We start from the raw sequence: 22,431 nt of genomic DNA on the forward strand, positions 1-22,431 counted from the left end.
CAGTCAGGTATTAACAGTAACTAATAACAAAATAGAACAATTACAATGATGCTCTAGAATAAAAGTTATATGAATGTGGTCTCTCTCAAAATAACGTCCTATGCGGCACTCACCCTACTTGTTGCCGTGGTGTTTGTCGTCAGATGGTAAAATGCCCCCACGATGAGAGGAAGCGACGTGAACGCGGTAGGCACTGTGACCTAGGCACTGTGACGTAACCACTGTGACGTAGCCTTCCGCGGCTCTTGACGTTATGACGCTACTGCATCAAAAGGAGGGGCATCTGCTTCTGGAGGGAGGTTGACCCATCCCGGGAACTGAAACCTTGCAAAGCAAAACCAAGCTAAAACCCTCCACAAGGGGGGCACCGCTGCGTTTGTTCACCGCTCTAGTCCAGTTCCCAGCAAACACAAGCATCCGGTAAGGACGTACTGAGAGCTCAACGTCCTCAAACATTCTTTAAACGTTATCTTTAAAACGTTCTTCCCAGAGATGCCCGACTCCTGCAACCTCCTGGAAGGGTTTCCCCTCTCCAGCAACCGCAGGTGGGAGAGAGGCGGAGCTATTAAGTTATTCTGCACAAGAAATAATCTTGTTTTTTATGTTGATTTATTTCTGAGAGAGAGAGAGACAGAATCCGAAGCAGGCTCCAGGCTCCGAGCTATGGGCACAGAGCCCACCGCGGGGCTCGAACCCACAAACCCTGAGATCATGACCTGAGCCAAAGTGGGACGCTAAACCGATCGAGCCACCGGGGCGCCCAAGAAATCATCTTTTTAATTACCCTCTGCGATGGTCCTGATTCTCGGTGGCATGCTGTGGGGTTTGAGCAGCAAACACAGGACATGGTGGCATTTTGGAGGGATAAACCCAGCTAGGAGGCTCCAGCGTGTGATGCGGAGCCTGACACCGAATCAAATAACAGCTGGTGTTACTAAATCTGAACGTCCCCATGCCAAGCAAAGATGGAGGCGCTCACTACCGGCTACAATGAGCTGGGAAGATTTAACAGGAGCCCCAAGCTGCTTTCTGCACGTGACCGTCACACCCCCTTAACTTAACTTTTTTTTTTCCCTCATTGAAATGGAAAATTCTTGTCTTATACTTGGAAATGCAGCATTTTCTTCGGAATTCATTACAATTTTGTAGTGATACTAATTCTGGTTTACGATTTATGAATCTAATTAGGAAAAGCTTCTTCCTGCCTTTCATGTTGAGTTAATGAAATGAAATGTCAAAACGCACACTGAGAAATTTTTTAAATCCTCCAGTTAACTTCTGTCACCATACATAGTTACAAAGTTTTTTTTCTTGTGATGAGAACTTTAAATATCTACCTCTTAGGAATTTTCAAATACACAATACGGTATCATTGACTATAGTCATCGTGCAGTACACTACATTCTCATGATTTATTTATTTTATAACAAAAAAAAATTCCTCCAATCAAACCCTGATTTCACCAAAGAAATGCTGCTAAGATACTTAGAAATTTAGAAATGAGAATTAACACTATGAATTTTGCCTCTTTTCAGGATGCAATGCTTTTGCTGTATTTGTGAGTTAAATTCAAGCAAGCTCTTACCAAGAAAGCAAGCTGTGTCAGTATAGAGGCTGGACAAAGAAGAAAGTAATGAGCTATGAAAAAGTCCTGGTATGTCAAAAGTAAGAGGTCTTAAAATTCACTGGTAGACCTTGAAGCCTCTGTTTCTATTTCCAGCAGATGATTATCAATATTTTAAAATTCAACTGAAGTGAATGTTGCAGAACTCAAAAGAGCCAATAAAATCTGGGCAATTAAAGGAAAAAAACCCAGGCTTCAGAAGTTTACAAATTTGGCCTCACCAGTAGGGTGACCCAACTGCCCTGGTCTGCATGGAACCGAGGGAGGGCTTTCTCAGGACCCAGGATTTTGGTGCTAAATCCAGGGCAATCTCAGCAGACTGGGATAGCTGGTCACCTACTTTCTAGTTCTGGAAGTTCCTAGCTGAAAAACTTCATTCCAATTACTTGCCCCAACTACACTTTCCTCCCCTCTAAAATGGAAAGAATGGGTTGTTTTGAAAATTTTAAATATAAGTATAATTTCTGGGACATTTAAATGAGACTTGGCACTCCATCTTGCTGATAGACATTTTCAGCAAGAAGACCAGAATTTCACCCAAACTTTATATTTAATCTTTCATCAATTGAATAAGGAATTTTGTATTATTTTACTACATTCTTTTTCATGTAGCCAAGTATACACTTCACATTTCAAAATGTTTTTCAGTTTGAAATTATAAATCGTGTCTAATGTTTAGAATCTGAATATAGTCATGGATTTCTTTTAAAATTCTTTCCAAAATTGATTTTATATTGATTTCAGAGAAGAGAAAATGTTCCCTCTTTCTGCATGCATATTCTGAGAACTCATTAAAAAGCCTGAAGCAGGCTAATATAGGAACGAACATTCACCATCTTTGATCATAGTAAACTACAGACAAATCTAGATTGATGTCAATATATAAAGACTGTGATGGGGCAGGGGCGCCTGGGTGGCGCAGTCGGTTAAGCGTCCGACTTCAGCCAGGTCACGATCTCGTGGTCCGTGAGTTCGAGCCCCGCATCAGGCTCTGGGCTGATGGCTCAGAGCCTGGAGCCTGTTTCCGATTCTGTGTCTCCCTCTCTCTCTGCTCCTCCCCCGTTCATGCTCTGTCTCTCTCTGTCCCAAAAATAAATAAACGTTGAAAAAAAAAAAAAAAAAAAAGACTGTGATGGGGCAGGGAGCAGGACTGTGGGCCACCAACAGTTCTGTCACATGCATGTCTGACTTGTAAACAAAGCAAATCCTTGGGGTCAGTGTGAGAGGTGTTGAAAGGTAGGTCCAGTTCAGAAAGGAAATTTCAAGAATTGCATAAAGGTACTTCAGGAATTGGCTGCAGTCCTAATAAGGAACTGGAGGGGGAATCAGAAGAAACACGATGTTCTTGAGACAAGGTAGTCAGGAGGGAGCAGGCTGTTACTATGACAGCAGGTTGGGACAGGCCAGGAACTAACATCATGGGATCAGGTGGCTACTGAAATCTGATGTTTTCAAAAGACTTTCTTTAAAACCAAACTTAGTTATTTTTAATCAATTAATCAATTTATGGGAGGCCTTTTCCGCCCCATGTCTACTATTTTTTTTTTTAATTTTTTTCAACGTTTATTTATTTTGGGGACAGAGAGAGACAGAGCATGAACGGGGGAGGGGCAGAGAGAGAGGGAGACACAGAATCGGAAACAGGCTCCAGGCTCCGAGCCATCAGCCCAGAGCCCAACGCGGGGCTCGAACTCCCGGACCGTGAGATCGTGACCTGGCTGAAGTCGGACGCTTAACCGACTGCGCCACCCAGGTGCCCCCCATGTCTACTATTTTTTAAAACATTTTTGTGTGGGGTGCACCTGGGTGGCTCAGTCGGTTAAGCATCCAACTTCAGCTCAGGTCGTGATCTTGCAGTTTGTGAGTTCAAGTCCTGTGTCGGGCTCTGAGCTGACAGCTCAGAGCCTGGAGCCTGCTTCGGATTCTGTGTCTCCCTCGCTCTCTGCCCTTCCCCCGCTCATGCTCTGTCTCTCTCTCAAAAATAAGTAAACATTTAAAAAAATCAATAATAAAATAAAATGTTTGTGTGTGGAAGAATATGTGCTTCCTAACCAGCCTCCTTCCCATGCATGTGGGAAAACAAGCTGAATGAAGAAGAAAGTTCTAAGCAACTTCTTCCACCATAATTCATACCTGATATAGAAAGCATGAAGATGATTCATAAGAGAGGGCGGATTTTTTTTAAGTTGTATTCTGGTAATAAACTTACAAGTGATCCCAATAAGAATCAAAGAAAGGGCCCAGCTAAAGAGACCAACGTCCTTCAATAGTGAAGTCACTAGAAAGTCACATTTCAGGAGGCAAGGGCAAAAGAGAAGGGTCAGTGGGAGATATCATACAGAGGAAAAAGAGAGCAGGAATTGGTTTGAATCTCTAAAAATGATGTTAAAATACTGAAAACCTTCAAAGAGCTGAAAAATGTCGAGCATGCTAAGAGAGCAAACAAACGTTTTTTGTTATATTAAAAGTAAATAGATTAACAAGAAATTTATTTATCAGCTGCCTCGTCTACTGATGTAGTATTAACAGATGATGGTAAGATAGAAAGGAGCTCAATGTGGATTTTACATTAGACTACGTCATCAGCAAGCTTGATTTTTATTCTGGAAAGGGTAGGATAAATATTGATAGATGGGTAAGGTATAATAAAGCAGCACCTGGCATCTTTGAAGTGGTCTGGTTCCCTGAGTGTAAAAAACACATATTGTGGTGTGTGTTCCTTAAGAATTTGTAGTACTTTGTGGAATTATGGAGACTGGATAAATATGTTCCTGCTTATCTAAAAACAGATGCAGATGGAGCTTGTCATTTATGGACTAGTGAGCTTGACATGAAATCGAGGCAAATTTCTGGGGTAGAATATTAACAGGTTGAGTTGTGAGCACATACAAGGGGATGTGGAGAATACTAGAAGATCCCACGGGACCCATCAAGAACAAATCATGCCCAACTGATTTCTCTCTCTCTCTCTCTCTTGCTCTCTCTCTCTCTCTCTCTCTCACACACACACACACACACACACACAGACTTGATTAGTTGGTGAAATAAATGCTTCAGATGAATCTGAATTGCAAGAAAGCCTTGCACAAGGTCTCATGATATCCTTGTAGAAGAAATAGAAATGTCTAGAGAGAGTCTGAGGGCAAACTCCCACTCACTGAATGACCTTACCAAAAGAGTACAAGTTAATGCATTTTGTTTGCATTGGGGAGGTCTTTTCAACAGTTTAATTAATAACAAATGGTACCATTTTGATCAGATGTGTGAACTACATGGAAAGGGGAGGGATGCCTAATACATTAAAATGACAGCTTCTTGAAATCGTTTTAAGGGGAAAGTAGCTAGAAATTTTTTTTTAAAAAAAAGCTAATTTAACAATTTTACTTGCACTGTGGAGCACTATTAGACAGGTAGCATAAGATGCAAATGTGTTAAAAAAATATGTTACATGTTGAGAAAAGTCTATCAATTAATTTTTTCTGTGAATTGATAAGCAAGCACATGAATTAATTTTAGAAGCATAGTCTGGACAATTCCAGGTTCAACTGGAGCATAGTCTGAAAAGCATTGTATTGTACTTGGTAGTAGGTTGCTTATTTATTTATTTACTTACTTACTTACTTATTTATTTTAGAATGAAGACTTTAGAAGAATTTCAAAGGTTGAGAAGTGTCCAGTTATAGGAAGGATAAGGTATGTCTGAACAGTATAGACAGGATCTGGATTTTCACTAACCAAGTATTAAACATTAATATTAGCGTTGTGAGAGAGATGCCAGAATTTCAAGTATGAACTTAGGCTCTGTTAAAGGAATACATTAGTTCATGGAACAAAGGGTATGATGGTACCCTCAATATCATGCTGATTTGTTTTGTTCTGAGAACCACATGCCATGAAGGGTATGAATGAACTGGAGTGTATCCAGCAGAGGAGGTCTCAACCTTTTGATAAATCTTTTGGTAAAGAGACTAAATGCTTAGGTCACATGAACTACAATTGGTTAGCCTATGGGCAGGGAGATCATTGCCTTCAATTACTTGAAAGCTGAACTTACAGAAAAGGGGTCAACACTACTGTACTCTCAACATGGCCCAACATGCATGTTACCAGTGAAGCTAGGAAAAGCTAGTGCTGAGTGAGGCCCACAGCCAAGGTGGAATAATCTCAAAGATGACCACTCTCAGAGCTGGCACATATATTTTTTTTAAGTGCACAAAGTCCTAAGTTGCAGGGTTTTTTGTTTTGTTTTTTTAAAGAAAGAAGATGGTAGAGCCAAGACACAAAGCCAAAATAATCAGAGAACCAGAAAGCCAATGAGCAAGGGGTAGCAAAACAGTCAGAAAATGGGAGTGATAAAGTCAGAGGAATTTTAGAGCCACCAGATGACATATGATTCCCCGGGGCCATATTCATGGATATGCCCTGTGCATTCTAAGGGACTAAAAATAAAAACACTAATCAACCCAACCTCCCTGCAGGCAAGTGAGAAGAGATTAGGGAGCTTCTTATCCATAGTTTCAGCACATGGAACAGATGAGAAAAGTTTTGAAGTCTTGAGGGAATCAATTTCCAATTTAGAATATTTTGGGGAAAACAACAACAGAAACAACAAGCAGAGAGGTACCAAAATCAAGCAGCCACATGAAAAGTAGAAACCAAGATTTAAAGTCAAAATGAGAGGAGAATCCAGAAGAGCTATGGGCAAGAGGATGGGCAAACAGTAGAGTGAAGGGAGATAAGCTTGAAAGAATGAGGAATCACTGTACCAATACCCATGGTGGATGGATTTTTATGTGATTTCCCTGTCATTTGGATAGAAAAGCCATGTGCATTTAAAGGGGACAAAATTCTCAGGGGAGAGATTTTCCTGAGGGGAGTCACCTTTAGAACCACCCATTTCCAGGAGAGAACATCAGCCCTCCAACTGTAGCTGCTTGACATGTTTGATGAGGTCCAATTACATGAGAAAGAAGGCCAGGCCCATTTGGAATAGCCTGATATGATCCTATTCCAACAGCTTTAAGCTGTCATAGTCTCAGCACCTCTGCAAGGCATGCAAGATCTCAATGTAATGTCCCCACAACTTCTCAGAAAATAATTTGTTGACTGTTAACTCCCATTCCTGCAGAGTACAATTAATTTGATTGAAAGGAGCCAAAAATGGCAGGCTCAGATCCCAAAGCCACTGCAATAAGCCCTGCCCAGGAGACTAGGATCCCTTTCAGTGTAACTGGTGTTGGTGTTGTCTGGGTCTGGGTAAAGCAGGTCAAGTCAGAAGTGAACAAGACCTTCAGCTTCAGAAACAGATATGTTTCTTCTGTTTTTCTTGAAATTAGTTACCAAGCCTACTTAGAGCATAACAGTGGGGAATAAATCACCAGTAGTTTCTAGCCATCTTTGATTATTCTGGAGAGTGAGTCTCACAGCAAAATCACTAACATTTTATCTAATCTCAAGAAGTTACATTTCCTATACTCAATGTCATGTTTTGGGGCTTCCAAACTCACATTCCTTGGGATTTTCCCAAAGAGAATGCTATGTAAACGTCAATGTTTGTTCAAGGAATGATTTAACATAATATCCAAACAGATAAGGATCTCTCTGCCCATGAGGTCACGTCGGATCAGATTCATAATCGTAGGAAAGTATACGAGAACAGTGCAACCTGAAGAGCATTACTCTTTCTGAGTTTCTACTTCTGGAAGGTTGCTTTCTACCCAACACTCTGATTGCTCTCTATAAGCCTGTGGGTACCTAAAAGCATCAACTTCCTTAAAAGCTGTTCATCAAGAGGCACTAGACTAGAAAATGGGGAAGCAGCAAGAGAAGGTAGCAATCCAAAATGATTAAGGTGTACTTATTTATATAGGGCTTTGTTTAGAGCACAAAAAGGGAGCATAAAAGCTTTTCACGGAACCAAGCGTCAGTTACTAAACTCACACGGCTGTACTTCCGCTGCATCCTGGTAAGAAAACATCTGCCCCTGGATGACCAATCTGGATTGCCTGAGAAAGATGTGATGGAACAAGGTAGGAGACAGGTCTCCTGAAGCAGGCTGACAGGGACAGAGCTAGTGCTGGTGGTAGGATTCTGAGGTTCAGTGGGAAGCATGGATCTTGGTAAGAAAGAGGACCTAGTTTGAAGCAGAAGAGAACAAAGAGTGGGGGAAACATGGAGAGTGAAAAACAGCAGTAGACTCTATCATGTTTTTCAAGCACAATTCATCGGAAGTGGTCTGTGCCTCACCCAACAGAGGCTGCTCTAGCAGCAGCCATGACCTTGGTTTATGTAAATGTCTGGGCCTACCAGACCAAATCTGAACCTCAGAACTTGCCAGAAGCTCCGCAATTTTCATGCTTGAGCTGAATATCGTGTCATTTCTATAGGGAGGCAGAATGCTCTCTTCCCCTTCTTGGCAATGAACAGGGTGCATTGGAAAGCGAGTTTAACCTTGCTGGCAGTCTGGGTGGTGACCAGCCATGATGATTATACCTGGTATCTCAGGTGATTATGAGGTAAATGGCTTGTTCGGTCAAAATACACCAAATGATATCTGAGAGACATGCTATACCCTCACGTAAAGAGATGGTAATACTGTCCCCTGAGGTTCTTAAGAAATTAGCCCCATGAAATAGGACTATTTATTCAAGCCAAAGAGCTATAACAAAGGCCTATTGGCTTCCAACGATACTCTGTTGGAGCTGATATATGGTAGAATTGGCTCATCGTGGTAGACAATTTCTACACCTTCCTGCATAGAATTGCAAGGGGTAGTGGGCAGTGCCTACCTTTGCATCCGGGAGAAATTTATTTGCATGTATGAATGTCATTTGGAGAAAAGGTACTAAAATACGAAGCAGGTACCATCATAACAAGAAATATACAAGATTGGTGATCTCTAAAAGTTCTTCTAATATTAACACCAATTTATACATATACTTTCCTTTTAAAAAATGTAATTTATTTAAACAAAAACAAAAACAGTTCACCCATTTCTCCCACCCCTCCTACCCTGCCTCTGGCAACCACAAATCTGTTCTCTGTTCCCATGAGCTTGCTCCACTTATAAGAGAGATCATATGGTATTTGTTTTTCTCTGTCCGACCTATTTCACTTAGCATAATGTTCTCAAGTTTCATCCATGTTGTCACAAATGGCAAAACTTCATTCTTTTTATGGCCAAATACTATTATTATATATGTATGTGGTGTATATGTGTGTATGTGTGTGTGTATGTCTGTATGTCACAATTTCTTGATTCATTCATCCATCAGTGGACACTTAGGTTGTTTCCAAATCTTAGAATATGGATAATAATGTAAATAATGCTGTGATGACCATGAGTATGCATATATCTTTTCAAGTTAGTGTTTTCATTTTCTTTGAATAAATATCCAGAAGTAGAGTTGCTGGATCATATGGTAATTCTGTTTTTAATTTTTTGAGGAACTTCTATACTGTTTTCCACAGCGGTTGCACCAATTTACATTCCCACCAACAATGCTCAAGTGTTCCTTTTCTCCACATCCTTGCCAACATTTCTTATTTCTTATATTTTTGATACCAGCCATTCTGACAGGTGTGAAGTGATATCTCATTGTGGTTTTGATGCGCACTTCCCTGATGATTAGTGATGCTGAGTACCTTTTGATGTACCTGTTGGCCATATGTATGACTTCTTTGGAAAATGTCCATTCAGATGTTTTGCCCAATTTTTTTTTTTTTTTTTTTAGAGAAAGAGAGAGCACATACGAGTGGGGGAGAGGGACAGAGGGAGAGAGAGAGGGAAACTTAAGCAGGCTCCACACTCAGCACACTCAAGGTGGGGCTTGATCCCATGCCCCCGGGATCATGACCTGAGCTGAAATCAAGAATCGGACACTCAGCCCACTGAGCCACCTAGGCACCTCATTCTGCCCAACTTTTAATCGGATTGTTTTGGATTTTGCTATTGAGTTGTATGAATTATTTATATATTTTGGATATTCTCTCTCACTGGAATATGATTTGCAAATATTTTCTCCCATTCAGTAAGTTACCTTTTCATTTTGTTGGTCTCCTTTGCTGGGCAGAAGATTTATAGTTTGATGTAGTCCCACTTGTTTGTTTATTTTTGCTTTTGTTGCTTTTGCTTTTGATGTCAGATTCAAAAAATCATCGCTGAAACCTGTGTCAAAGAAATTAGTACCTTTGTTTTCTTCTAGGAGTTTTATGGCTTCAGGTCTTACAGTCACATATTTAATCTACTCAGGGTAAATTTTGTGTATGGTGGAAGATAGGGGTCGAGTTCCATTCCTTTGCAGGTGACTGTCCAGTTTTCCCAACACTATTTATTGAGGAGATTATCCTTTCCCAATTGTGTATTCTTGACTCCTTTGTTGTAAGTTGATTGGCCATATATGTGTGGAATTATTTCTGGGCTGTCTATTCTGTTCCACTGATCTATGTGTCTATTTTTTTAAGCCAATACCTTACTGCTTTAGTTACTATAGCTTTGTAATATAGTTTGAAATCAAGGAACATGAAGCCTCCAGCTTTTTTCTTCTTTCTCAAGAATGCTTTGTCTATTCAGAGTCTTTTGTGGCCCTATACACATTTTAGGGTTTGTTTTTCTATTTTTTGTGAAATCTTTTACCTTCATCTCTGAATTTTTAAAAAAATGCTTATTAATCTAAATACATCTCTAATTTGTAAAATTTCAGGCAGTGCATTAAAATGAAGGGGGAATTGGTTAATTTTTAGACATAGTACAGTAATAGTCTCTTGGGCAGAGGTTGATCATCACTTTAAATATTTACATACACGCATGCACATTTACATGTATCTACACCAAGATTCTAAAGGACATACAGAACGATGTTTCTACTCTGCCCTTTGCCCAAGTAGGTGGGCTTTTAGTAACTAGAAGAATAATCTGGTTCTTAGCCTTGGAGATAACAGGAAGTACCTTGGCAAAAGACAAAAAGAAAAGAAAACTTTTGTTCTTCTAGAGCAATTGCTCTCAAGCAAGTATACAGCAGAATCACCAGGGAAACACACTAAAAATACAGACCTCAGAGCCCCACTCCCACATATTTCGGGCTCAACAGCTACTTTGTGTCATTATAGGCCCATAGAGAACTCTCTTTTCCAGTGGTTCCCAAACTTTACACATAGCAGAATCACCAGGAAGTCTTGTTAAACACAGCTTGCTGGGCCCAATCCATTTCTGATCAGTAGGTCTAGGGTAGGACTCAAGAATTTGTATATCCAGTAAGTTCCCTGGTGGTCTTTTCGCTAAGGGATTAGAGCTCTGATTCAACAGGTGTCACTCACAGATTTGAATTTGTAGTAAATTTCAGGTATTTCCTATCAAGGGCTATGCTAAGAAATGCCAATTTATGTCCTTTATTTTTTAATTATATTTATAATATTAATTTCCTGGTACATCATGTGCACACTTGTGATGCCAGAAATAGTTGTAGTATCAGAACCCTGTTGCAGATTATCCCTACTCTCTGAAGCCCCATTAAAATCTGATTTCCTCCCTACTCCTTGCCCCTGCTTGCTTAAAATTGCATAATCCATGCCTAGACTGAGCAATGATTTTGAGTGAGTGTCCTCCAATTCCACCATTACTGCAAAATAACTAAATCTAAGTATAGAAACTAGTTGGAATCTCCATTGGCATAGCACCAACATTGATTTCAGGATTGGCCCTTGAAGGGTGGATGGCAGGCCAGTAATCACTGGACACCACAGGGATGACAGCGCTCAGGGAGTTCAGTCCACTGAGCTGTGCTGCAACCTAACTTTAACTGAGCCAGAAGGCATCTCTTTAAGAGTAAAGGGGTCTTTTCTTGCTTACATGTCAGGTGGCTGATACATATTTCCTTATTCCTCTCTTTCAAGGAATAACCCATCTAACTATGTGGCCTATGGTTGGCCCATGCACATCTTCCAGGTCTCATTTGTGGGAAGAATGAAGAAATCTAGTAGGTAAAACTCTGTTGAGAAGTATAGGTGCCCCAATAATGGCAGAAGCAGCAGCTGGGCACTGAGCAGGCAAAGCTTTGGGTTCACTGTTGGAGAGTTGAGCCCCTAGGGTGACCGCCATTAAATAAACTGGTTATCTCTAGATGTACGCCTTCCTATATTGTCCTTTAAAGTAAAAGAGACACTATTCTTTATCCCTGCAAAATCTGGTTTAATGCCAGCACATCACACTCTGCTATCTGATTCCTTTCAGCCAATGGGATGCATTTTCAAAATGGTGGGCTTCAAGTAAGGGATTTTATCTGAGGTCTGGTAACAATCAACATATAGCCAAGCTAACCAACCACCCTCTGCCAAACTAAAATCTCAAATTAAAGAACATTTAATAAATTCACAAGCCCATTAAATGGTTTCATAAATTTATCTGCTTTCTCCTCTAAGAAGGAAGCATAGAGTTTGAATCCTGGCTCTACCCCTTACTAGTAATGGCTTTGGGCAAGCTAAACTTCTTTGAGCCTCAATCTCATTGCTTAACAAGTAAAAAGCAATGTTAGTACCTTCCTCATAGGATGTTGTGAGGACTAAATGTAATAGATAAATATAGTAAAGCTATGTATACAATGTATTTATACAAATAAAGGTAATAAATGTAAAGTACTTCTAACAGTATCTGAAATTTAGTAACCATTCAGTAAGTATTTTATTTATTAACTCAAAATTTTCTATAAATGATACTTCTCTACAGAGACTTGTCCATAATTATTACCAGTGGCCTCCAGGAAGGGAAGTTCTTAAGGGACTCCGTAAACGGCTGACACTGATGTGTAGCTCAGTATCAGGCAACTCACTGCTTTATCAAGCACTGCAGAATGGAAAAGTTATGCTGCTTCATTTTCATCACTTAAATACAAATACAAGTATCTGTGCCTCCTCTCTGAGAATCCTAAAAACTGGAAAACCCCAATGACCATATATAATAAAAGGTAGAAGTGACTCAACTAGAAATCTAGGAACTCTCAATCTGAAGTGTTCTGGGAAGACCTGAATATTCCCAGCTCTCCATATTCAGGGGCTTTCCTTATACTCCCTGACCCGTTTATAGAAACTAAATGGCAGCTTTGCCCTTTCAGCTACTCAATGTATCCCTTCGAAATTTTCACTCAGGGTCCAGTATCAATTATTTACCAAGTTCCTAGGTGACACTGTGACATCATCTCCAGGTGTGCCCAAACACCATCACAGGCATAGTGATTACAGGAAGTAATCGATTTTGACTGTGCCTAGAAATGGATGTCCTCTTTCCAATCAATACTATGGGTAATGATTTTTTTTTTCTCATTTAAAATTGCCAGTGAGTTTCACTCAATTCTAGTTGCTCAATTCCACTTTGGATTATTCTGAGAAGCTTTTTTCACGTAAGCGTAAGTGTGAAATATCTTGTTAGAGCAGTCTTGCTACATGACCTTCAAATGACTTAACTCAGAGGACAATAGGGTGTTTACTAATAAGACTTGCAAATTCTTGGAGACTTAAGTTGGATGAGAGCAATAGTAGCTTGTCTCCTCCTGAAAAATTCCTGGTGAATTGACATCATCTAACTCTGCCCAGCCAGCTGTCTGTGGATAACTCATAGACCCTGAGGCATTGTGGGTAGTAAGTTTGTATTAAGTAATTACCTGGAATTGAGCCTATTTGAAATAGTATTTCCATTGCCACTTTTATCCATCTATTTCTGTTGACATGAGCATTTTAAGTTTCATCTTTTATTTTTGCACTTCATGTACACGTTGGAACGAATGGCTCTGGGGGCATTGGTTATACTGTAGGCCCAAAGGAATCCTCATTCCTCATTATATACTTTGCTCATTTTGATAGTGTAAATCCATGCTCCTTAAATCATTTCCCTAACAGGTGCCCAATTTCTGATACTTGCCATCGACGTGTGAACAATACTGCCACCCTCAGGGAGTCCTGGAAAATGCCTTTGGACATGAAAAGTTGTTTACATTGGTATGAGGCTGAGGAACCCGCAAGAAATAAATGAAACAATATTTGTTTGAGCTGCAAACTGGGAAAGAAAGGACTATATTGTTGAGATGTCCCAACAATTATGAGAGGGAATTTTAGTTGTTTTAACAACAGCTAAATGAAAGCAGGCATTTTATGAGAGCTTTTGGGGGTTTCCAGTAGAGTGGGATCAATGCATCCCCTCCAAATACTTGAGCAGCGACTCACTGATGAAATGTCAGCTGGTCACAGTCTGCTCATTGTGTGACACCCTTGCCTGGGGTACATGGTTCACTGCGGAAGTCCCTTTTGTCACCAAGGTCACTTTGAGATCCCTCCCTCCCCGGTTTTCTTTTGTGGTTGAATGTCACCAGTGTTCTGATGACCACATGTTGGTATGTGATCAAAAGACATTTTTAACCCACTCAGTTGGTTTGCAAATTAACAGCAGCCCAGAGAAGCATAGAAGAAAAATCTCTTTAGAGAAAAATCTTGATATTCAAAATCTGGAGGAAGGGTTCTTCTCTTTGATCTCTGAGCAGCCAAAGACTCCAATACCCAAAGAAGGCTCTTGATCTATCTATATAAGGAGCACCCTTTCAGGTCAGCTGCAGCAAGATGAGATGACATCCGTTAGGCAAGTTGGGCCGGTTTCCATGTTGTCAGACGACCGGGCACAGCGTCCAGGAAAGCCGGTTACTAGCAGTTTCCCTTGCCACACGCCGCTGGCTCCCTCCTCTTTCAACTACCATGGAAAATATGAAAAATATTTAGGCAAGGCCAGCACCACCCCTAAACAGCAGTAGGAACCAGCCTACCCCACACCCACCTTCGCCCACACCCACCTTCAGTTCTGTGCTGGAGATTTCACCAATAAAGAGGATGAGCTTTCATTTTTACCACTTGGCTACATTGTTTTCAAGGTTTTGTTTACCAAGCTGTACTTGAGTAACAATTTTTCATCCTTTTGTACATCAAAGACTAATAGAAATTCCAAGCAAGACTTCTGTTTTGTTTAGCTCATGTAGCATTATCACAGGCAAACATTCTTTCATCTTTTGATTTTGAAACTGCCTTTGCTGAGCGCAAGAAGCCCAGAAACCCTAGAGTGCTATAAGGTATCAGGAGTCATGAATTCTTTTTAGCTTGTCATGAGCTCCTTTCAGAACCATTCTTGAAAGCAAGCTTTACGTCAGCATGAAGTAGACCAAAGGACCCCAGAGTCCTAGTGTGCTGGGCAGGGAATTTCTGAAAATCAGTGAAGGCAGTTATGGAAGAACTGAGGCAGAGATAAGGGACAGAGGACCAAAGACAAACTTCACTAGCTACACATTCATCACAGGACATTTTACTCACAGATCTTAATCTCAGTGGCAATGGGTATTCAGAAAGTCAACAATATCAGTGTCTAGAATGGTGCCCGGCGCGTAATCAGTGCTCAATAAAGATTTACAGGTGGAGAAACTTTGGGCGGGGCCAGGCGGGGTGGGAAGGTGGCGAAGAGAAGAGTGACTTGTTGGTTCTTATATTTGATGTTTTATGTTCTCTAAATTTGCCATAATAGAAAAATAATAAACTTTGTCTAAAAAAAAAAAAAAAAAGAGAGAAAGAAACTAATGTGGCTGTTTAATTAGCAGGAGAGCCCAGCACCCTGGCAGCAGGGCATAAAATGACTTTTCCAAAGCAGAGGTTCAGCCCCACACAGCAATGAGCCCAGGCAACCCGATTATCAACCCAGATCATCGTTATTTGTCTTTCATCATTTTTTTCATCTGTGGAAATCACTGATGCTCTCATGAAAAAGTATGTTGCAAAGCTATTAGAGAACAGAATACAATCTTATGATGCCAAATAATTAGCTTGAAATATGTCTGATACAGCATTTTAGCTGAAGAATTAAGTGTCATTCTGGAGAATTATAGCATGCAGTAACGCTTAGCGTTGCAAAACAAAATGACACAGTGGAGAAAAAAAACGTTTCTTTCTTCCTTTATTACATTTGGCTCAGCATATATATTGAGTGCTTGATGTGTTTACTTATCCTAATGATCACACTGAATCCCCTCAGAAGGCATAATTTGAAGCCTTGCGTTTTAAATGTTACTGACCGAGGTCTCTTAATTCAGTTATTCAGAATGACAACGAGTCCTCTGTCTGGCGAGTGCTGAACAGAACCCTGGTCATACAGGTGCCCAGCTCACATGAAGCTGAAAGTGGTGGTTACTTGTCAACTGACATCTGGATGAACATGAGCAAATGAAAGGCACCCAGAAAACCGAGGCTGAATGCTTCATATTACATAAAATATGGTGTGTAAAAGTGATGCATATGGATTAGCAGTTGTGTTGTTAGTATAAAACCCCTTGACCAATGATCATTATAGAAATGAGAAAGAGTATCAGAAAATGAGAAAACAGATGGACTTAGGGCCGAATGTTAACTCTACTCTCCTTGGCTGCTGTCTTTCTTCCATTCATCCATCCATCCATCCATCCATCCATCCAATCACATCAGTTTTCATAAATTCTGCAGATATTTATGGCACAGTACAATGAGTTGGTTTCTAGAGACAGAATGATGACAGTGCAGTTAGAAGGCTTTTCTCTTCCTTGTCAGAGGTAAAGATTCCAGTGGCTATTAAGAAACCAGATTTGAGGGGCATCTGGGTGGCTCAGTCGGTTGAGCGTTCGACTTCGGCTCAGGTCATGATCTCATGGTATGTGAGTTTGAGCCCCGCGTCAGGCTCTGTGCTGACAGCTCGGAGCCTGGAGACTTGCTTTGGATTCTGTGTCTCTTTCTCTCTCTGCCCCTCCCCCACTCATGTGCCTGCGCTCTCTCTCTCTCAAAAATAAATAAACATGAAAAAATTTCAAAAACAAGAAAACAGATTTGGAAGTTTGATCCATTTCTGTAAATGAACTGGGGCCACAGCTATGCTTTCATGAACTCCCATTTTAGGATCTGTGAAGTTTTCTTATATGAAAAATAGTAGGAATCTACCTTTATTCTCTGAAGTGTATTATGTTTGAAATATTTCTTAGGCTGTATCTTAGACTGAAAGCTGTAAATGGCTATAAACTCCGTGACTGACACTGCAGGTCCTTAGGAATTGACACCCCAGCCCCTTCTCTAACTGACCTGCACAGATTCCCACTGACTCTCCGTGACCACATGACCACTGCTGCCGCCTTTGAGTAAATGGCTTTGGACTTTTCCCAGATGGGCAACTTGTGTCTCCTGCCTTAGGTTCAGATGCCATGGGGAAACACATGAGGAGCTCGAAAGCACCACTCCCCCTCAGCTTGTAGTCCCAGTAATCTTAGCTGCGTTGAGAATTTGCCCATGACAGTATTTGAGCTCTCCATCCCCTGCTTTTTATCAGAGCAAACCCAACACTCAACAGGACTACAAGTTCATCTTCATGGACTGTCTATGTCGGCTGCTCTCTTATAATCTTGATGTAGCTTTCTGTTATTATGCTATTCTAAACTGCCATTATTTCTTGTATTTCTTGTATTTTCTTTATCCTGAAAATAGAATGCATTTTTCTCCTATCTTCTCTGATTGTATATGGTGGAACTATAGTTGACCATTTGGTGTAGTCCACTAACCTAATATGTACAATATTGAGGAAAATTGGAAAGCTTTTCAGATTTATAGGTGTTAGAGCAATATGATGACAGAATTTCAGAAATAGCCTCTTCCCATTTATGGGGCTCAAGATGGAATTAGTTTTCAGAGCTGTGACACAGATTGGCTTTTATGAGTAGACATCCCACGATTTATGGTCTTGAAGAAAAAATATTGACTGAGGTGAAGACAAGGTCAGTATTTACACCAAAGAAATATGCCTGAGGATATATATTTCTGTGGTATTTTCTCCATTCAAGAGTGTGACAGTAATACCATAGTTGTGGGTTTGGTTTCCTTTTTGGTTATATTGAGCTCAAGGACCGAAGGACAGGGAGGAAGAGGAGAGGGAAGGGGAAGGAGGATGAGTTTTCACAGATTCTATATATTGAAGGCAGTAGTTAATAATATATGCCTTACAGTTACCCATTGACTCCATATGTATTTATAGCATCTACTCTATTCCAGGTCCCATGTTAGGTGCTAGAGATAAAACAGTGAATGAAGTAGACATAACCTCTTTTTCTTATGAAGGGCTCAGCATAGCGAGGAAGAAAAACATAGAACAAATTATAAATGGGAAGCTAATTACGAAAAAGGAAGTATAGGTAACTGCTACAGGAATATTTGATGTAGGTCCTGACCTAGTTGGAAGGGAGAGGCAGAGAAAGGGGGAAAATAGGAAACATCCTCTCATGGAACTGAAGTTATAGTTGAGGTATGAAGAGTCAGTCCCAGTTCAGCCAGGCAAAGGGTGGATTGAGTCTGGGAGTGATGGAGCAAAGACAGAAAAGTCTCCAAAGATGGAGAAAGATCAGACAGCATGCCCTTGTAGTCTTTTAGTCTAGTACAGGGGTCAGCATACTTTGGTCTGTAGGCCAAATCGATCCTGTGTCTGTTTTTATAAGTTTTATTGGAACCCAGCCATGCCTAGTCACTAATGTATGACCTAAGGCCATTTTCACACTACAGGACAAGAGTTGAATAGTTGCACAAAAGAGACTGTGTGGCCTGCAAAACCTAACGTATTTATGACATAGTCTGAAAAAAAATGCCAACATCTAGTCTAGAGTAAGCGATTTAGTCATGCATAGTAACACTAGGTGCTGTAACAAACCACTCCAAAGTCTCAGATACTCATTTGATAAAAGTTTTTCTCTTATATCACAGCTTTGTGAGCAGCTGACCTAGGTAGCTGTTGTCTGACTAGTGAAGCAGGGATGTTATCTTGAGGTTCGGCCCTCTGATCTCCAAGGGTCCTATACATCCAGCTGTGCAGATGGGGGGCAGAAAATGTAGTCAAGGATGTGAAATGCTTTAGTTGCCAGGTCTGGGGGTATTGTACATCACTCTTCATGCCCATTAGTCATGTAGTCCCACCCAAATCCAGGGAAGGCGGACAAAATAAGTTTTCTGTGTCCTTGGGACGGAAAGAAGATGTGCTGGGGAATACAGAGTGGTGCTTCTGCCACAGCAAACAAGACATGTTTAAGAAACTGGATAAAAGGACTCTTGCATGACTGAATTTGGATGGCGTGAGATGAGGCTGATAGACAGGCAGAGGCCAGATTGTGTGGGGCCCTGCGAACCATGTCAAAGATTTTAACTCAGTTCTGAATTATCAGCTGTATTACTCTGATGAGTTATGCCACCCAGCTGATCTGATCCTCTGCTTCTTCATCAGTGAAACTTATGTTATAGACTTGGGTAGATGCAAAGGGATAAAATAAGTCCAGCTCTTAGAGTATCACGTAGCACACAATAAGCATGCAATAAATTATAGTTGTTACCATCAAAGCAGAGGAAACTTCCACCTCCCTTCCCCCGAACCGAATTTTTCCACCCCAAATTGCAGAAGTCCCTGATCTGCAGAAGACTCTTTGCTGAATATCACCAAGTCTTATCCCATAAGAAAGATAATTGAAGCACTCCGAATCATTTTTCTACTATTCTGCATATTAGCTTCTGCATATTAGCAACCATCTTTTCAAGGACACATTGGCCTAGAGAAAAATCAGATTCCCTCTACCCAGAGTTACTATTCTGTGAACTAAAATAACTGCTTTCCCAAATCCTTTACCATTCCTGGATCCAGAAAAGATGTCAACTGAAGCCCAGAAAAATATATATATTTGTACATGTATACACACACACACACACACACACACACACCTGAAAAAGGCAAAGCTAGAGTGACAAGACCCATTTCATCACATGTACTCAACATCCTACCTCTGTCCCCATCCTAAGGTTATTTTTTTGCTTATCAGCTTCAGAATCCATTTTGAGCTCTGTATTTCCTGCATCACTTGAAAGGAACGCTCCTGGCCTCAGGTCTCCTTACTCTGGAGGAAGAAGGGTTTTTCCAAAGTCAGGAAAACACATTGAAAACAAAAAAGGAAAGATAGAATAATGTGGAGAAATAGCAACAATTTTGAAAAATAAGAGTAATGGGAAGGGATGGGTCAAACATATTAAAAGATGTTATGGAATAATGGTGTGGTACTGACACAAGAATGGGTAAGCATCAATTGAAAAAAATATGAAAGTAAGCCTTTAATATTTGCAACATAATTCAATGAGGAAAGGGAAGATAATAGATTATAGTAGATTATAGTAGTATAAATCATTAGCAATTTGGAGAAAAACATACTCTCACTCATAACACACACACACACACACACACACACACACACAGCAGGAGAATGTTGTGATTAAGACGGCAGCATCTATGGCCAGCATGTCCTGGATTAAACACGAGATCTAATCTATTTAGCTGTGTTATTTAATCTTGCAAATTACACAATCTCTTTGGTCCTAGTTTTCCTTCTATACACAGTGGGGGCGATAACAGAATTTACCTTCCAGGGTTGTTATGAGGATTGAGTGAATTAAAACATGCAAAGCACTTAGAACAGTTTCCAACATACAATAAGCATTCAATATATGTTAATCATTGTGATGGAGGGAAAATCATAATTTTAAAAAAGTCACTTTCATTTCAATGTATTCAACATTCATTTCATTGTATACTGTAAATGAGGCTCTAAGTAATAAAACAAAATGGCTAAGACGTGGCCCTGTCCTCAGAGACAGGAGCTTACAACCTAATATCAGTTAGGAGTGTGTCTGCTCATCTTATCCTTCCTTCCTCATCCTTCTCCAAGGTGAATTCTTGGGCAGAATTAGAGTTGCCCAGCACAGCTTGAACATATTGCAGACCTAATTTCTTGTTCATGTCACTGAAAATACATCCTGCAATAAATTCATTTTGTTCTGTATATATGTTGTCATTCATCATTGCAGTACTATACTTAAGGGAAAACAGATTATGAATAGTGTAATAACTATGACTAATAATAAACAAGGCTATTTGTTTCTTGCTCTAAGGGAAATAAATCAGGCAGAAGTTGCATTCCCTGCTCTACCCTCAACCCCCAAAAGAGAGTTATCTGTTACTGGAAAGTATCTACAGTTTCAAAAATGCAACTGTGTCTCCCAAAACCAGGACAAATTACATCAACACTACAGAAAATTTCCAAATATTTCAGTATCTTTGCAGAGAATGTAGGATATGTCCCAATGCCAGCTTCGTAATTCATCAGGATATATTCATAGCAAGTAACACTCTGAGAAGTCTTCCTTCTGGCTTTAAATCTCTTTCACCACCCCCCTCTTTAGAGCCCATCACACAGTAACTTAACTAGACCAGTTGTTCCTTTAGCATTGGGGAAATGACACTTCCCGTATTCTCAGAATTTTCCTGTGTGATGAGTCTGCGAATCACATCACCTGTCTTTCTGTACTTGCTTCTCCATCAGGTTTATGCTCCTTCCTTGAGGACTCCAACTAGTGACATAGAGATGTGGAGGGAGTGGTAGGCTACAAGTCACAGGTCTAGTGGGGAAGAATTCGCCTCTTACCCAGCTCAGAATTCTCTGGGACTTGGCATCCTTGTGGTAAAAGAAAAGGGTATAATACAATGCTCTTTAAAGTCATTTCCAGGGGCGCCTGGGTGGCGCAGTCGGTTAAGCGTCCAACTTCAGCCAGGTCACGATCTCACGGTCCGTGAGTTCGAGCCCCGCGTCGGGCTCTGGGCTGATGGCTCAGAGCCTGGAGCCTGTTTCCGATTCTGTGTCTCCCTCTCTCTCTGCCCCTCCCCCGTTCATGCTCTGTCTCTCTCTGTCCCAAAAATAAATAAACGTTGAAAAAAAAATTAAAAAAAAAAAAATTAAATAAAGTCATTTCCAAATGTAACTCTCCGTGATATGAATTTCCTGTACATTTTCATCCTTGGCCTGAGCCTGGGTCAATCATTAGTCTAGCTATTTGCTTTGGAAGCCTTATCCTCACCCCAGTCCACTTCTTCCAATCTGAGTGAAAGTTTGTCCAAGAATTCACCTCTCCCAGACACCATGGTCCTCACGTATCCCCTTGCGTCCTATTCTGCGTATCTGGATATTTCTCCATTCACTGTGGAATGGCTGCAACCCAGACACTAAGTCACCATTCTGGATAACTAGTAACGTTCAGCTAATCACTAAACAACTTTTCTAAGACTACTCTGTTTTCTTACTTGGAAATAAAGATATCATGATCTATTCTTAGTTCACAGGATTATTGTGACTTGGGGAGAAAATGGAATGAATTGTGAAAACTGCTACCCAAATGGAAATGAAATGGGGACTATTATTAGAATTACTTTCCCTGAAAAATAAGATGTCTATCAGCCACATGAGGGTAACTTCAATATTATTATCACTATCACAGAATTAATGATATTAAATTCTTGGTGATCTTAGAGTTTGAAAACTTATTTTACACTTTGGACATTGGAAATCTAGAAACCCTATGGCTTGACATTGACTAAGTGTGCCCTATTGCTTTCCTATACCAATCTTCTGAGTGGTTGGCCACACTCAAAGAGAATTGCCTCTGCCTTTTAATGTAATTACGGTGCGATTACAAAAGCGCATATAATATTGCTAAGCCTGACCTTGTAAATTAAACATCAATTTTTCATTTGCAGTAAAGAAACTAAACTGAACAAAACATACCAAAAATATAGCATGATTCTGATTCCAATGCACTGTTGATGGAAATCTCATCTCTCACCTTTTTAGTGGCCACCTTTCATCAGGCCATATACATTTATCACTCTCTCTGTTTACATCTTCTTCCTGTCGTTCACAGAC

General features: G+C 40.4%; 1 protein-coding gene across 8 annotated transcripts in view; it reads left to right on the top strand.

Annotated features, from left to right (window-relative positions):
• Positions 1-282: 282 nt before the first annotated feature.
• The window catches only part of LOC147581542 (uncharacterized), a 96,995-nt gene continuing 74,846 nt past the window's right edge, over positions 283-22,431 (top strand). For 4 of the 8 annotated variants that reach the window (XR_015250015.1, XM_086703399.1, XM_086703401.1 and 1 more), the window contains exons 1-3: positions 283-420; positions 1,536-1,654; positions 5,259-5,317. Coding sequence is in view for 2 of the 8 variants with exons in the window: in XM_086703399.1 (XP_086559525.1) it covers positions 1,634-1,654; positions 5,259-5,317 (80 nt within the window). In the remaining 6 variants the exon portion in view is untranslated. Of the gene's footprint in view, positions 421-1,535; positions 1,666-5,258; positions 5,318-7,493; positions 7,654-15,728; positions 15,916-22,431 lie in introns of those variants that run through there. The other 4 variants (XM_086703400.1, XM_086703403.1, XR_015250016.1 and 1 more) reach the window with 3 other exon arrangements.

The sequence above is a fragment of the Puma concolor genome, chromosome B1 (assembly GCF_028749965.1).
Source record: "Puma concolor isolate L17-30 chromosome B1, mPumCon1.1.hap2, whole genome shotgun sequence".
Lineage (NCBI taxonomy): Eukaryota > Metazoa > Chordata > Mammalia > Carnivora > Felidae > Puma > Puma concolor.